This window comes from Typopeltis vanoorti, chromosome 3, assembly GCF_054136105.1.
Source record: "Typopeltis vanoorti isolate ZY-2024b chromosome 3, IOZ_Tvanoo_1.0, whole genome shotgun sequence".
NCBI lineage: Eukaryota > Metazoa > Arthropoda > Arachnida > Uropygi > Thelyphonidae > Typopeltis > Typopeltis vanoorti.
The window spans coordinates 114,415,792-114,431,218 of record NC_143551.1 but is presented as its reverse complement, the minus strand read 5'-3'; the positions used below and the strand labels follow the sequence as shown (position 1 = coordinate 114,431,218).

Sequence of the window (15,427 nt, the reverse complement as noted above, 5' to 3'; positions counted from 1 at the left end):
GAATATGTATGATCTTGGGGTTTGCAGTGGAGTAGGGAATGAAGGCTCTTATTCCAGTGAAGATGATTTTAGTTATTAGTTCATTTCGAATGTACCAGGATGGTGAAAGCAGTAATGTGACCATGGAAAAGTGACATAAAAATTCCAGAGGTCATCCCAGTTGGCATAATTATAGTGTCACAGGATATGAGGCTGAGATTGGGTGGAATCGCTGTAGAGAAGGAGAGTAAGTCTCTAGAAGATGCTCCAGCTGGTTGCCTTCTTGAATCTTGCCAGAACAGTAATAGCTAATGAAAGAGAAGTAAACAACACTTAAATACATTTTCACATTTCTTTTTTATGAAAAGTTTTCTTTTTTTTTCTTCAGTATTTCAATTAAACTGTTAACACCAGCATGTCCCCCCCCCCTTTTTTTTTTTTTTAATCACTTATAAAAAGAACTAGCAGAATATTTAATAATCATGGCACCCACAATTCCTGTGCTGTTATATCCAAAATTTATTGCATATATGTGCATACTCATTTTTATTGTATGTATTATTGTATTTCTTTTGTATTTATTTAGCTTATTTTGCTTCATATTTCTTATATTTGCATAGTTCCCTAATTTCATTAAATTTATTGATTTGGTTTGTAAGATGCATAATTTTATTTATATGCCTCTTGTTTGTCAAACTGACCTCACTTCTCCGAAGCACATTTTATTCGAATCTTATTTATGTGTGTTACGGATGTTTCACTGTATTTCTTTTAATTAAAAGAAATATTTTCTATGAAATCTTAGAAAGTTATTTCTCACTCTTTGCAATCCACATGCATTTAACCATGATTCAGATAGTTTCATGATTTACTATTGAACTCAGTGACTTGTTAACAGAACCACATTCATAGAGTGATTCTCAAAAAATACTTATTTTTTTTGAAGAGATGGAATGAAGTCTGGGTTTAGATGGTGGGTTATATACCTTATATTATTGTGTGTGTGTTTTTCCACAATATGGAAAAACACGCAACAAAAAAGTTGCATGTTTGAGACTAAACATGCAACTTTTTTTTCAAGCCTGTTAATTAGAGAGTGAATATTCAAGCCACTTCGCTCCTCCAGTAAGTATAAGTGGTTTCACACTGGAATTGAAATGCATTTTACACTTACAATTATTCTTGTCCATTCCAGCAGGATTCAAATCCAAAGTATTTTTATAAATAGTTTGGTGTTGTTAATACCATTAAAAAAATAAGTCATTACTTTAAAAAATACTTTATCATATTCATTATTTTTAATTGGATGGAATCTGACTATGTAATATAAATTAAAGTTACTGAGAAATTATATACTTGGTTTAATCCTTGGATGGAGAGTCGACCAGGTTGGCATGTACAACCAACTTTGACGAATTGTCTGCACACAATCACCAGTAAATAATGTCATCAGAATATTTTTTGCATTTAAACTTGTAACTGTTTCATGCACACAGACAAGTCATGCTGGCATTTTGACTACTGTAATTCAGATTTTAAAAAAATCACATTCTTAACAGTAGCTCCAATCTTTACAAAATTTTCATTTTGTTGTATGTGTTATGCAATATTTTATTTGCTAAACTAGACGTGCTTTTTGTTCTTATGTTGTAATATTAAAGTTACTGCTTGCATGTTTTTCAACAGAAAATCTTACATATTTAACTTGTGGTGTACCTACAGTAACAGCTTCTTGAATGAATGAGACATTGGTCGCAAATAAATTGTGTAATATAATTAAAACACAATATTAAAGAAATTTACAAGTTTACATGAATTCATTACAGATACCTATAAAAGTTAAGTGTGTTTATCAATTTATTATTTTATTTAGGTTCAGGTGGAATTAAAAAGTCTGGGAAGAAATAATCTAAAATCTTAAAGAAAATCTCAGGTTGGTATTTTTATTGCATGCTTCATTTTTACTTTGGCTAAGAATAATAGCTGAACTGAAAATCTGTCAGCTAAAACTTGCCTTTAAATAGTCTTGATATGAAAGTTAAGCATTAGAACACTGCATGTTAAAACTAAGCTTACCTATGAAACTTGCATAATTATTGATTAATGTATGCCTAAGTAGTATTAGAATAAATTAAGAGGTTATGGAGCATGCTAACATGAGCTTACCCATATTCTGTCTGGTTCCTCAACTAAGTCATGTCTTTGTACTATAAATTAATACACAAAGGGGAAAATCTAAAGAGCATGAGTATACTATGCTTCATGGATATGCAAAAATGTGAGAAAAGATGTATGGAACAGTATTTTGTTTTCATGTTTACTACTTAGAGGAGGATAGCTACAATATATTCTGCCTGCTACACCTATTGTACTTTATGCATGATTAAGAAAGATCCTAAATTACTTTTGCAAGAGATTTATCATCATCATCAAATTCCTGCCATGTACCCTAAGGGGGGGGTGTACAGGATATGATGTACTACATGAAAAATTTACATCATTACTAACTTCCTATCTACAATTTTCCTCCAAATCAGTCTATTACTTGTCAAGACTCCAATATTATCATTATCAGATCTTATATTTCTATTGTCTAAGGCACATTGTACCATATCAATCCACCTATATCTTGATCTTCCTCTGGGTTGTTTTCCTGCCAACATGGCAGAGAACACTTGTTTTGCTAATCTTTCCTCGCCCATTCTGTGTAAGTGACCGTACAACCTGAGATTAGCTCTGCTAATGCGTTCCTGGATGCTGACAATATCAAGTTCTTTTCTAATATCCTTGTTTTTAATATGATATTGCCATTGATGCCATCTGTTCATGCCCCTAATCTTTCACAGGACTCTCATATCTGCAGTCTCTAGTCTTTGATCAAGTGTTTTACTTCTGACCCTGTTCTCAGATCCATAAGTTAAAACTGTTTTGAATTTAGTCAGAACACAACTAATTTAGTGTTCTGACTAATTTCTCTTATTCCATATGAATTTATTCAATTGACTTCCTACCATATCAGCTTTGTTGATTCTGTTGTCTATTTCCATATTTAATTTACCATTTTCACTAAAAATCATGCCTAAGTAGCTGAAATGTTTTACTTGTTCCAGAGGTTCTCCGTACACAATTTTCAATGATTCTGCCTATTTTCATTGTCTTTGCCTTTTTATTGCGGACCTTGATACCATATCTATTACAACAGTTATTCAATTTAGTGTCAGGGAATCTTGCAGACTTGTAGCAGATTTATTTAGAAGTATAACATCGTCTGCATAAAGCAAAGAGCTGACATTAACATCTCCAATTTTGATATCATGTTTAATACCACTTTCCTTCATAATGTGATCAATATAGATAATGAATAAGAGAGGGGATAATGTACATCCTTGTCTGACACCAGATTTAACATTAACCACGCTACTGGCCAGGACGTATATATACATCCACATTTCCATGGATGCGAAGTGCATATTAAAATTGTAATACCATTGATATTACATTGAAATTTATGATGGATACGAAGCTTTTGAGGATACGTATTTGAACTTTAATGGCTGGTAAGGTGGTTAAACCATCTTCCTGTACTTCCTTCACTTCTAACTGCTGACTTATAACTTAAATAAAGTATTACTTAATAATACCCCATTGACACCATATAACTGTAGCGTATTGAATAGCTTCTCTCTTGGCACCTTGTCATATGCCTTTTCCAGATCGACAAAACTTAAATACAGATCTTTGTTATATGTTAACATGATTTCTCTGTTTTTTTGTCGTAAACTGAAGATCTGATCCTGACAGCCTCTATTTGGCCTGAATCCAGCTTGTTCTTCATCAAGCTTTTCTTACACAATTCTTCTCAACTGTTTCTCAAGTATACTTGCATAAATCTTACCAGGAACACTCTGTAGGGAAATACCTCTGTAATTCTCACATTCAGTTTTTATTTCCCTTTTTATATATGGGTACTATGAGAAATCTACTCCAATCATCGGGAATTCGTCCCTCTGTCCAATCCTTCTGAACTATGCAGTGCAGTGACTAAGACTTTTATACCACCATACTTCAGCATTTCTGGTCGAATGTGATCTACTCCTGCTGCCTTTCCACATTTCAAACCTTTGGTGGCTTTTTCTACTTCAAGTATGGATATGTATTCCTGACTGCATGCATAGTCAGTGTTTTTTACCACTATGCTATTATCACTGCTTGTTTCTTTTAGCAGTTTTTCAAAGTAATTACTCCATATGTCAAGGATATCTTTTTCTCCTGTTTTCATGTCACCTTTATCATCTCTAACTCCTTTCATAGCACTCTTTCCTCCATTTCTAAGCTTCTTCAACAACCTCCAGAATATCTTGCCACCTTCTTGATATTTATTTTCTATTATCTTGCCAAAGTCCTCCCATGACTTTTTTTTAGCTAGTTTTACAGTGTTTAGCTTTCTTACATTTGTCTCTGTATTCTCTAAGAGCACAAGCTGACTTATTTGGCAAGAACTTTTGATATGCTTTCTTCTTTTCCTTGACTGCCTCTTTAACTTCCTGTGTCTGCCATGGAGTTCTGATTTTTCTATCCTTGCAGACAACCTCACCACATGCCTCTTTGGCTGATTCAATCAGGGTTTTCTTCAAGACTTGCCACTGAATCTTGAAGGTTTGGTTCCTGTTCTCAAACCCCTTCATTTTTTCTTCATTTCTTCAATAATCTTTGTGTATTTTAGTCTACAGTTCAAAAACTTTCGCTTTAAAATTTTCTTACATGTCATTATTTTCAATATGAAATTCAATTTTATCCTGCTCAAGACTAAAATAGTGATCGCTTCCAATTTCGAATTTGACTATAACATCTGTCCAAAGTAGTTGCTTTTGATTATCAGGTTTAATGCACTTTTCATAACTTGATCTATAGGTGACAAATCACTGGGGATAGTGTGCACCTTTGTCTTACACACCTGATTTTACACCAGACCATCATTCCTTTCAATTATAACTAATATACAAATTAAAATGTTCCATTTACACCATTCATAGCATGAGATTTTTCCTTTGGCTTTTCTATCACATGTCCTGGCAAGATTTCAAAAACTCAAATACAGGTCAATGCAATATTGTTATTATTTAGGCCTCCATGTAGTCAAAAGACTCATCGCAAAAGGTCCTTCCTAGGAAACACAAGTCTATCAAGACTCATCGTGGGAGGTCCCTTCTAGGAAACAAACTCTATCATATCACTCCTTAAACTCATTGACCGTTTTCGCTTTCACCACTTTATTAGGCAATGTATCCCTCCACGCAAAGAAACCACTCCTCATCCTCTTGCTCACGGTTTCCTTTCATAACTTTCAGGAATGGCCCCTTGTTATCACTCCTTTCCGCTGTTCAACCAAGCCAAAGAACTCCCCAGTGTCAATACTGTAACCACCTCTCAACAGTTTAAAACTCTCAATCATATCACCTCTCCTCCTTCTATTCACCAAACTCTGCAGTCAACAATTCTCTCAGCCGATCCTCATAACTAACATTATACAGTCCTGAAACTGTCCTTGTTATCTGCCTTTGTACCCTTTCCACAGTTAATTTATCCTCTTCAAAGCCTGGGGACCAAATCTGAAAACAATAGTCTTAATTGTGGTCTGATCAGAGTCTTATACAACGGAATGATAACTGTTTTATCTCTGCAGGTCAGTGTCCTTCTCATTATTGCAGCAATCCTCTATGTTACCTTTACCACCTTTGCAATATGTCCCCCGAATTTCAGGTTTCTATCAATCATCAATCCCAGATCTCTTGTCTCCCCTATTTCCTCCAATAGAGTATGCAGCTTCCCATCGATGTGTCCCAAACCTCAAGACCTTACATTTTGCTGTATTAAACTGACATCCCCATTCATTTGCCCATGTGTCTAACTTATTCAAATCCTCCTGCAGGACTACCACATCTGCACTATTAAATATAACCCTTCCCAGCTTCACATCATCTGCAAACAACTGAATATCCCCCTGCAATCCACCAACAATGTCATTGATATAATGGTTAAACAGTATAGGTACCAGTACTGAGCCCTGTGGGACCCCACTTGTAACTCTCTGCCTACTTGAAACTGCCCCACCATACACAACTTTCTGATATCTATTGGACAGCCAATCCTGAATCCAGTTGACCAACCTGACATCCAAACGCATGTGCTGCAACTTAAATATCAGCTTATCATGTGGAACCCTGTCAAATGCCTTTGCTAAATCCAAGAAAATTGGATTTAGAAAGGCAGTATATGCCTTTCCCTCATCTACTGCTCTTGTAACTTTATTATAAAAGGCTAGCATATTACTAAACCAAGAGCATTCCTTCACAAATCCATGTTGACTCTCACAGATAACATTACCCTCATCTGCCCAATGTTGTATACTCCCTGACTAATTTCTCCAAGATTTTATACACAAACTGGCCTATAATTAGACACGTCCAGTCTGCTACCGCCCTTATGCAATGGCACTCTTTTACCTTCCTTTCATTGAAAAGTCAGGTCAAAGGAGCTGTCAGTACTTTAGCACATTCTCTCAAAACTCATGGTGAAATACCATCCAGTCCCACAGCTTTACTGACATCCAGAGTACTCAGTATTTGAAACATGCTCTCCTCCCGCACCTCTAAACCTCGAACCTGCGCTATCCCTCTACTATTAAAATTTACTGCTCCAAGATGAAATACACCAATAAAGTGTTCATTGAACAATTCCACTATGTCCTCTGCTTCAGTCACTCTATTCCTATATTTATCCCACTCTTCCACAATCATTTCTCCTGCCCTGCTACTACCACATAACTAAAAAATTCCCTAGGATTTTCTTTGGATCTTAGGGCCAATCTCTTCTCATATTCCAGTTTTGCCTTCCTTACCATACTAGTCACTCTGCTGGCCTGTGTCTTATATTCTTCATGCATCTGCTCTTCACCTGTCTCCTTATATCTCTTCCATCGCCTCTTTTTCACATGCAGTTCCTGTTTAATATTGTTTGTCATCCACTTTACACCAAATTGTGTCCCCTTCTTCACTTGTGGAATACAGCTTACTATTGCTGCTAACAAATATTCCTTCACAATTTCCCAAGCACAAATTATATCCCAGCTTTCCAATTCCTCCCTCCATGAAATTTCCCCAAGTTGATGTCTAAGACTATTATAATCACCTGCCTTATAATTCCACAAATGTTCCCGTCTCTTTGATACTCCTGCATGTCTATTCATCCTCCAAGTCAAAAGCACGTAGTCTCTCTCTCTCTCCAACTGGTGGGAGAGATATCATCTCAGTTATTATCAACTCTTCTGATGCTGTAACCAAATCCGAAACTCTTGAACCTCTTGTTCTCTCTGTTACATGTTGCCTTTTGTCCCTCAAGAATTTTAGAAATTCCATTCCCTTATTGCTACTTGCATCTTCCTCTCCCTAATTTATACTGCTGTAGTTAAAATCTCTCATAATAATCATTCTTCTTGCATTTGCCAAACTCAACTGTCAAGTGTCACTGCCTTCCAAAGCCTCCACTCTTAGAGGACATAAGTCGTCACTTAATATAAGCAGTACTCTACCACCACATTTCCTTCCTATCCTACCAAAAAATGCTGTACCCTGCTACTTCTATTCTTGTTATTATATCCTCTTCTGTCAACCATGTCTCAGTGATCCCAATAATCTTCAGCCAGGCTGATGCTATCAGTGCCACCAATTCCTCTCCTTTATTCCAGATACTCCTGGCATTAGTATAAAGCATAAAAATGCTACTATTTCTATACCCAGCATTATCCTCTCTAGACTCCACTGGGCTCAGTGTTAGCTGATGGCGTCCCCCCTTCTCCCAAGTACTCTTTCCCACAAGAGGCAACCCCTGCTACCATCCACCTTGGGCATTCTAGTTTCCCTGCATTGACACACTGACTTGTTCAGAACAGCAATCTCTCCAGATGCCTATGTCCTTTCTCATTCAAATGCAAGCGGTCTCTTGCATACAATTCCTCTGTCCTCAAACACCCTCCAAGCATCCACATATTTCACCCCTCTTAATTGCCATAGCCACACTTTCTATCATTCCTCCAGGCAAACACTCCTCACGCATCCTATCTTGCACATCACGGATCATTAAGTCTCATACATTACACCTCTTACCATCCTGTTCCTCGATTGCTCCCATGCATTCCTCACTCTCTCTCTCTCCTCTGACACTTTCTCTTTGTGTTCTCCTACTTACCTGCCTTCCTGATATCACTCTGTCCCTGGTTCCAGTGCTCCCTCACATTCTTCTCATTCCCTCTCTCCTACTGTTTCCATTCTCTCTCTCTCTCTTCCACTTATCCTATTCTCTCCTCTTCTATCATTCCCTCTCTTGTACTGTTTATGTGCTCTCCTCTTCTATATTCCCTCTCTCCTACTGCTTCTATTCTCTTCTCTTCTATCATTTCCAATACTTTCTCTCAGTGCTACTCTGATTCTCCTAATCTCATCTTTCATACTTCTCATCTCGTTCACAAGACATTCCACCACCTCTTTCAGTTCATCTATCCCTCTCTGCAAGTTAGTCACTCTTACTTGGCATTCATTTACCCAATCAAAACCATCTAAATATAAACATATAAATATAATGCTATATTCAGCTATACTAGATAGTGAAAACTTATCATCTCTTCCACTGCAAATGCTGCCAACTGTGACCTCGCCCTTCTCAGTAACTCAAAAATAACACAATATATAACAATGAAACTCCAAAAGCAGAACTACTAAAGAACACTTGTGTTACTGAGAAAAAAATGCAGCACAATTCACAAAAGAATTCAACTATACACCCTTTAAAAACACTTTTCCCTACCACATCTCAAATCACCTGCCGCGTGCTTCAGCGACCCTAGCGCCAGAAGGAGTTCTCACAATTTCTCATCTATTTTTCTTCTAGTAAAAATACGATCCTGATAACTGTTATTTAGTGTAAGCCAGATTCCTTGGCTTAGTTTCTCTTCCATAATTTTATCTTCTTCATAAGTATGTCTGCCTATAAATCTTAACTTGTTTCTTATATTGTTTTCATTTCCCTTTATATAAAAGTACTTATATAAATGGGTACTGTGAAAAAGCTCTAACTCTGGTCATCTGAAATTTGACCTTTTGAACTATGAGTATAAAGCCCGTTCAATTTTTATACTTCTATATTTGAGTAATTCTGGTCAGAAAAACCACCTGCATTTCTACATTTTGTGTAGAAACAGGTGGATTTCTTAGTCATGTTCTACCACTGTTATCCTCTTCTCATTTAAAAATCTTTCAAAGTAATCACTTCATATATCCAGATTATTTATCTACAGTTTTTATATCATCTTTATCATCTCCAATTCCTTTTATAGTACCCTTTGTTGAGTTTTTCAACAGCTGCCAGAATATTTTGTTACTTTTGTGACCTCTTCTTGGCACTCGTCTCATGGCTTTTGTTCACTAAAGTAACAAACACGTAAATAACATGTAATAAAATGTCTGGCAGCTGTTGAAAAACTCAACAAAGGGTTACTATAAAAGGAATTGGAGATGAAGATTATATAAAATTATATATAAATAATCTGGATAACTGAAGTAATTACTCTGAAAGATTTTTAAATTTAGCTTAGCTTTCTTGTTTTTCCTCTCTGTTCTCTTGGTGCATTTGCTGATTATGTGCCTAAAACTACTACTTTCAATTTCTCCTTTCCAGGAACTGTAACTTCTTGAGTCTTCCATGCAGTTGATTTCTCTATCCTAGCAAACAACTTCACATGTCCCCCTGACTGAATCAGTGTATTCTTCAGATTTTGTCATTGTCTCCAAGTCTGAGACAATGACAATGTTATTGGTTTCAAACTTCAATTTTTTTAAGAAAAATTGTTTATGTATTTATTTATTTTTATTAATATTTGTCCATTTGAGTCTGCAGCCACTGAAAGCTGCCTTACTTATTCTTTTTAACATTTTTTTTTTCAGCATGATATTTCCATCTGCACTAAACTTGAATGGTAGGCATTTCCTATTTTAGATTTCCTGTATGCTCTTGTATCTATCCCATACTAGTTTGAAGATATCACTATCAATAGCAAGTAAGAGTTGTCAACAAGACTACTTATTTCTCGTGTTCTCTTGTGCTGAACTGAAATCCAGTAAGTATTGGTTTTGAGGTTTTCTCCAAATTTTCCAAAAACATTACAATAATAAATCAATATGGTGAAAATGGACTCCACCATTAAAGAAACATTTTATCTGAATTATTGTTAAACATGGATATACTGCTTTTATATTTTGTTGACATAGTATCCTTGATATTTTGTCTGTGACTGACTGTATATATAAGGGAGAGTCACTGTTCCTCTCAAATGAACATGAAAATCAAGACTTCAGACGAACAGTGATTTGTCAGTAGCAATTCTCATCAAATTCCTTAAACGTACCCTCAAAGGGCATTTGTCAGTATTGTCAGATTTCATACTCTGGGATTTTTTGCTATCCTGACATCAAACACTTGTTTTGCCAGTCTTTTCTCACATTCTGGTTAAGTCATCATGCCATGCAGTATTAGTTCTGACACTTTATTGAATGCTGAAAATCTCATTTCTTTCTAATGAATATTGAAATAGTCCACTGACAATTATATTGGAAGGCAAATTGCTAAGAATATTTTAATATTTGTTAACTATCTGCTTGATCACTGTTCATTCTGGTGATACTATTATGCTAAAAAGATGTTAATAATCCATTAATTTCTTTTAATATAAAATTAAGTTTAACTTATTTTTTGTTTTATTATTTACCATAAAATTATTCAATTTACTTGTTATGATTTCAGAAATCTTTCATCATTTTGCCATTAATTTCTGTTCATTCCTTAATTTTTTTCTTAGAACTCATGTTCTCTGCTCTATAAGTTAATTAGTTTGAAAACTAGCTTATGTGTGTGTGGTTGACTCCTTGCCATATCAGCTTTTCATGTTTTGTGATACATTTCCATATTTAACTTGTTAATAAAAAAAATTTTTTTTGTCCAGTTAGCTGAAATGTTTACCAGTTCTCTAGGTCTTTCTCCCACTCAGAATGTACCAGATGTATTCAATGTTCCTATCTATCTGCTTAGTCTTTTTATTGCTGATTTTCATACTAGATTTATCCCAGCAGTTATTTAATTTAGTTAAGGAATCCTACAAACTTGTGCTGGAATTATTTAAGAAGATAACATTGCATCAAGTAAAGAGCTGAGATTCTCTAAATTTTATCAAGCCTGTTGCAAATTTCTTTCATAATCCATATAGATGATAACAGTGGAGATGGTGTACATCCCTGTCTTATGCCTAATCTTACATGAAGCCATCTTCTTATGTCCTTCAATTCTAACTGATGACTTGCAGCTTAAATGTAGAACTGTGTATTTCTTGCTCAATAAAGTGTTTACACCATATAATTCTAATAGCATGTTGAACAGCTTTTGTAAAAGCTGTTCAACATGCTATAATGATATTTTTTCCTCTTCCAGATTTCCAAAACTTTGATCCTTGTTATTTCCATGATTTCTGAACTATCTGTCAAAGTGAAAATATGATTCTGACAACCTTTGTTGCCTGAACCCAGCTTGTTCTCTAACACTTGCCAGGGAAATTCATCTGTAATTCTCATGTTCAGTTTTATTTCCCTTTAATAGGTCAGTACTATGAGAGTTCTACTCTACTTACTTATCTGGAATTCTACCTTCTGACCAGGCCTTCTTAATTATGCAGGCATCTCTGAAACTTTTATACCTCCATCTTTAAGCATTTGTATATGAATATCATCTGCTTTAGCTGCCTTTCACATTTTTGATGGCTTTTTTTCTACCTCAAGTCTTGATATGTACTCTTGACTGCATTTTTCTCATATGTTCTGTCACTTCTGATTAGAAGCCATTTGAATAAATTTATACAAAACAAATTATCTGAAAACAATGCTAACAATACACAAGGAAGCAATTGTTCAACTAGAAATAAGTTGATCCATGAAAACAACATGAGAATGTTGATAAAATTATGGAAGTTTTGCCTTATTTGTGGAACCATATTAAAAATGAAGATATCAGAAATAAGATTCAAGAATGTGTAGACTCTGCTTACACATTATTGAATATTAAATACTGAGTAAAATGTTATGAAAAAGCTTTGCAAAACTGATGCTGTTACCAGTTTAGAAGATAAAAAGTAAGAGCTGATAAAATTGGACTTGTAACAGAACAGCTCGGAAAATAATTTGATAGGAAACTATTAATGAATTTTTTTTTTAGACTATCATAATGCATGTGCTGTATACCTTTTAGGGCATTCACCAAAAATGATAAAATGAATTTTCAGTAGAAAAAATTCCACTGTCTGAGTCGTAAGTTGAAAATCCCTTATAAATATTCGTATGCTAAATGGAATTTGAATCCAGATCTTTGCTACCAGAGGACATTGATTGTTACAAAAGGGATGTTTTAAATTTATTTTAAATTTATTTAAATTCATGCCTTTTATGCTGAACTGAAGAAATTCTTATCAGATCATGTCTCGATGTTAGGGTTTGCTTGGATATTGAGTATCATGTGGTAATACAAATGATGTTAAGTATGCAAGTAATGAATGTCATTAACAACAAATTCTACACTGCATGGCAGTTTTCCCCTTGGTGATCACTAGTGCAAATTTTGCATAGCTGTTCCATCGGTAATTTCTGACTTTTATTACTCACTTTAGACAAAATGTGCATTGGGGGGGATGAAAAAGTTCATAGAGATACTTAGACATTTCCTTTTGATTTTATCAATCGTGGTACCACTTCTGATCAGGCTTTTGTATTGTCATCATAGAAACTAAATATCAATATCCAATTAATATTAGATATTTGGTTTCCATTCTAATATCTATATACAGGGTGTTCGGGATAAATTTGACAGTTTCGTAAGGAAAAAGAAAATCTTCTTTGTATCTATTAAATTTAATGAATTGACAAAAAAACATTACAGGCAGAGTTAATTACAATACTATCAACAAGATTTACTCAAAATAACCACCATTAGCATCGATCACAGCTTCAATTCTGCTTCGGAACCTCGAACAAGCTGATGCTACAGTCTCCCTGGGAAGGGCCGCAAAAACTGTTTTAATTTTATCCATTAACTGGGCTTTTGTATTACTGGAAGTGCGATTGGTGTCTTTTTCAACTGCGCCCCATACAAAATAATCCATGGGGTTAAGGTCTGGAGAGTTTGGAGGCCAAACATTTGGACTGGTGAAGTCGTAGAAATTTTCAGACAACCATTTTTGACTTTTCCCAGAGGTGTGGCAAGGGGCCGAATCCTGCTGCCATACATACGGCCTACCATTGGCTACCCTTGTTATCCAGGGCTTGACTACAGTTAGCAACTCCACGAACAAAGCCCGAATTCCAATGCCAGGGTTCTTCAACACCTGTTCCTGCAGATTTGCGAGGAATTCTGTACGAACGCAATCAGATCGTCTGCTAGGGATCTTTCTTCTTGCTTCATCCTTGTAGTCACCATTGCAAGTCTCTAGTTCATGCCTGATTGTTTTTGCTGTATTCAGGGAGCATTGGGCAGCAGTCGTAATATCCTTATTTTGATGGCGGGCACGAATCATCATGATACAAGTTATTCTCTTCCATGATTCAGGTGGGTTCCAGCTATCCATCCTTTCTGACATCTTGTATATGAATGAAGAAGGGTCCAAACTTTTAAATGAAGAGAAGTGTGTGTTAATACATGTAACTTACGGAAAAATATAATTAATTATAAATATGTCAAATTTATCCCGAACACCCTGTATATTCTTTTTGTGCTTTAATCAGTATGACTATTGATAACATCTTTTCTTGTTAGCCTTTTTATCAGTAGTGTATTACTCTAGACTTTCTTTAATGTGTTGTTTTCCTCCTTTATAGCAACTTTGTAATATCATAATTCTTAAATGCTGATCTTCACTTCACTGAAGGTAGTGACTTCTTTCATTTAGAATGACAGAATAGCAGTTTAATCCACACATCAGACCTGCCATTCTAAATTAGAATACTACTCCTGTTATCAAGAGCTATCTCATTCCCCTTAAAAAATTCCAGACTTTTCATTGCAGAAGAAATGATTGATTAATGGATCTACCACTTTTGATTTAGATTTAAATCTACATTTTCTTATTACACTTATATTATAAATTTGACTCTGTCCAAGTACATAATTTCCTATTATGTGCAGGTCTGATTATTCATTGATGGGCCCAAGAATTGACTTGTGGATAAATTACTTTCCTTTATATAGAAAAATCTGTTTAAATGCTTGTTTTATATATATAAACCTATTTCAGCATATCAATTTATTCCAATAAATTTAATTGAATGCTTTTTAATGGTTTTTTTTTTAATATAGAAACCATATAATGAAGGAATATTTTGCAAGAGGATCTCAGCATTTGTAAATTACTTAGATATGAAATAAAATTTTATAAAGAAAAGTTAAATCCTTATTTTAATTAATGAGTTACCATGTAATTATACATCTTTAAATGTTTTTTTATTCTCTACTTTAAGTGTTAATTTTTTAATGATTTAATGTAATTATGATCAAGTAACAATTACCTCTATCCATTTTTATTCAGTTTGGACCTGAATAAAGTTTTTTGGTGAGATGAAGTGTATTTTAAAGCAAGTTTTTTTTTAGTAACACAGTTACAAAGAGGTGCTACTGTATTAGTTCTGTTACTATTCAAAGCTGAATGAGGAATGTTGTCTACTAGGTTGCGAAGAAGCTGTCATGTCATTGTACATATTGTGTGTGATGTATATCACACAGTGTATAAAAATTTAAAAATGCATTACTCTTAAGTTAAAAATTTGAAATGTATTATGGCTGTAGCTTGAATATGAATTTTAATTATTTCAATTGAATTATGGTATGTGTGCATTAAATCAGTTTACATTAATTTCTCTAAATTTGCATCTAAATACCATTTCGAATTACATGCCAAACCATTAACAGCTTGGTTTATATTGTACTCTGCTTGCTCTCTCTCTCTACTTATTTTCAGATTTATCTTTGTTTTGTAATGCTTTAAAACTAAATAAAATGAAAATTTCACTGCTTCAAAGGATTCAGTTTTTTTTAAAATTTTTTACATGTATGTTTGCAGTTTGCAAATTGAAAATGTTATAGAATTCTAGATATAGTATCAAAGATTTATAGTTATTCACATCTTAAAATGTTGATCTTTTTCTTGTTCTTGATTATTATTTTTATTTTTAGCAAATTTCTTAGTTTCATATTTCAAATAATATATTTAATAGGCAAATTTTTTCATGAAAATAAACACACAGGTATTTGAAGTTTTCATGCTTTTTTTTAAGGTTTTGAAAAAAAGTTTCATTTTATTAAATATTAC

The 15,427-nt window shown here is 34.3% G+C and overlaps 1 protein-coding gene across 2 annotated transcripts in view; it reads left to right on the top strand.

Annotated features, from left to right (window-relative positions):
• Positions 1-15,136, top strand: part of LOC150108483 (translation machinery-associated protein 7-like) — a 50,224-nt gene extending 35,088 nt beyond the window's left edge. The window contains exons 4-6 of one of the 2 annotated variants that reach the window (XR_016550663.1): positions 1,853-1,912; positions 9,975-10,147; positions 14,419-15,136. Coding sequence is in view for 1 of the 2 variants with exons in the window: in XM_090415891.1 (XP_090272017.1) it covers positions 1,853-1,887 (35 nt within the window). In the remaining variant the exon portion in view is untranslated. The remainder of the gene's footprint in view (positions 1-1,852; positions 1,913-9,974; positions 10,148-14,418) is intronic. The other variant, XM_090415891.1, reaches the window with a different exon arrangement.
• Positions 15,137-15,427: the final 291 nt, after the last annotated feature.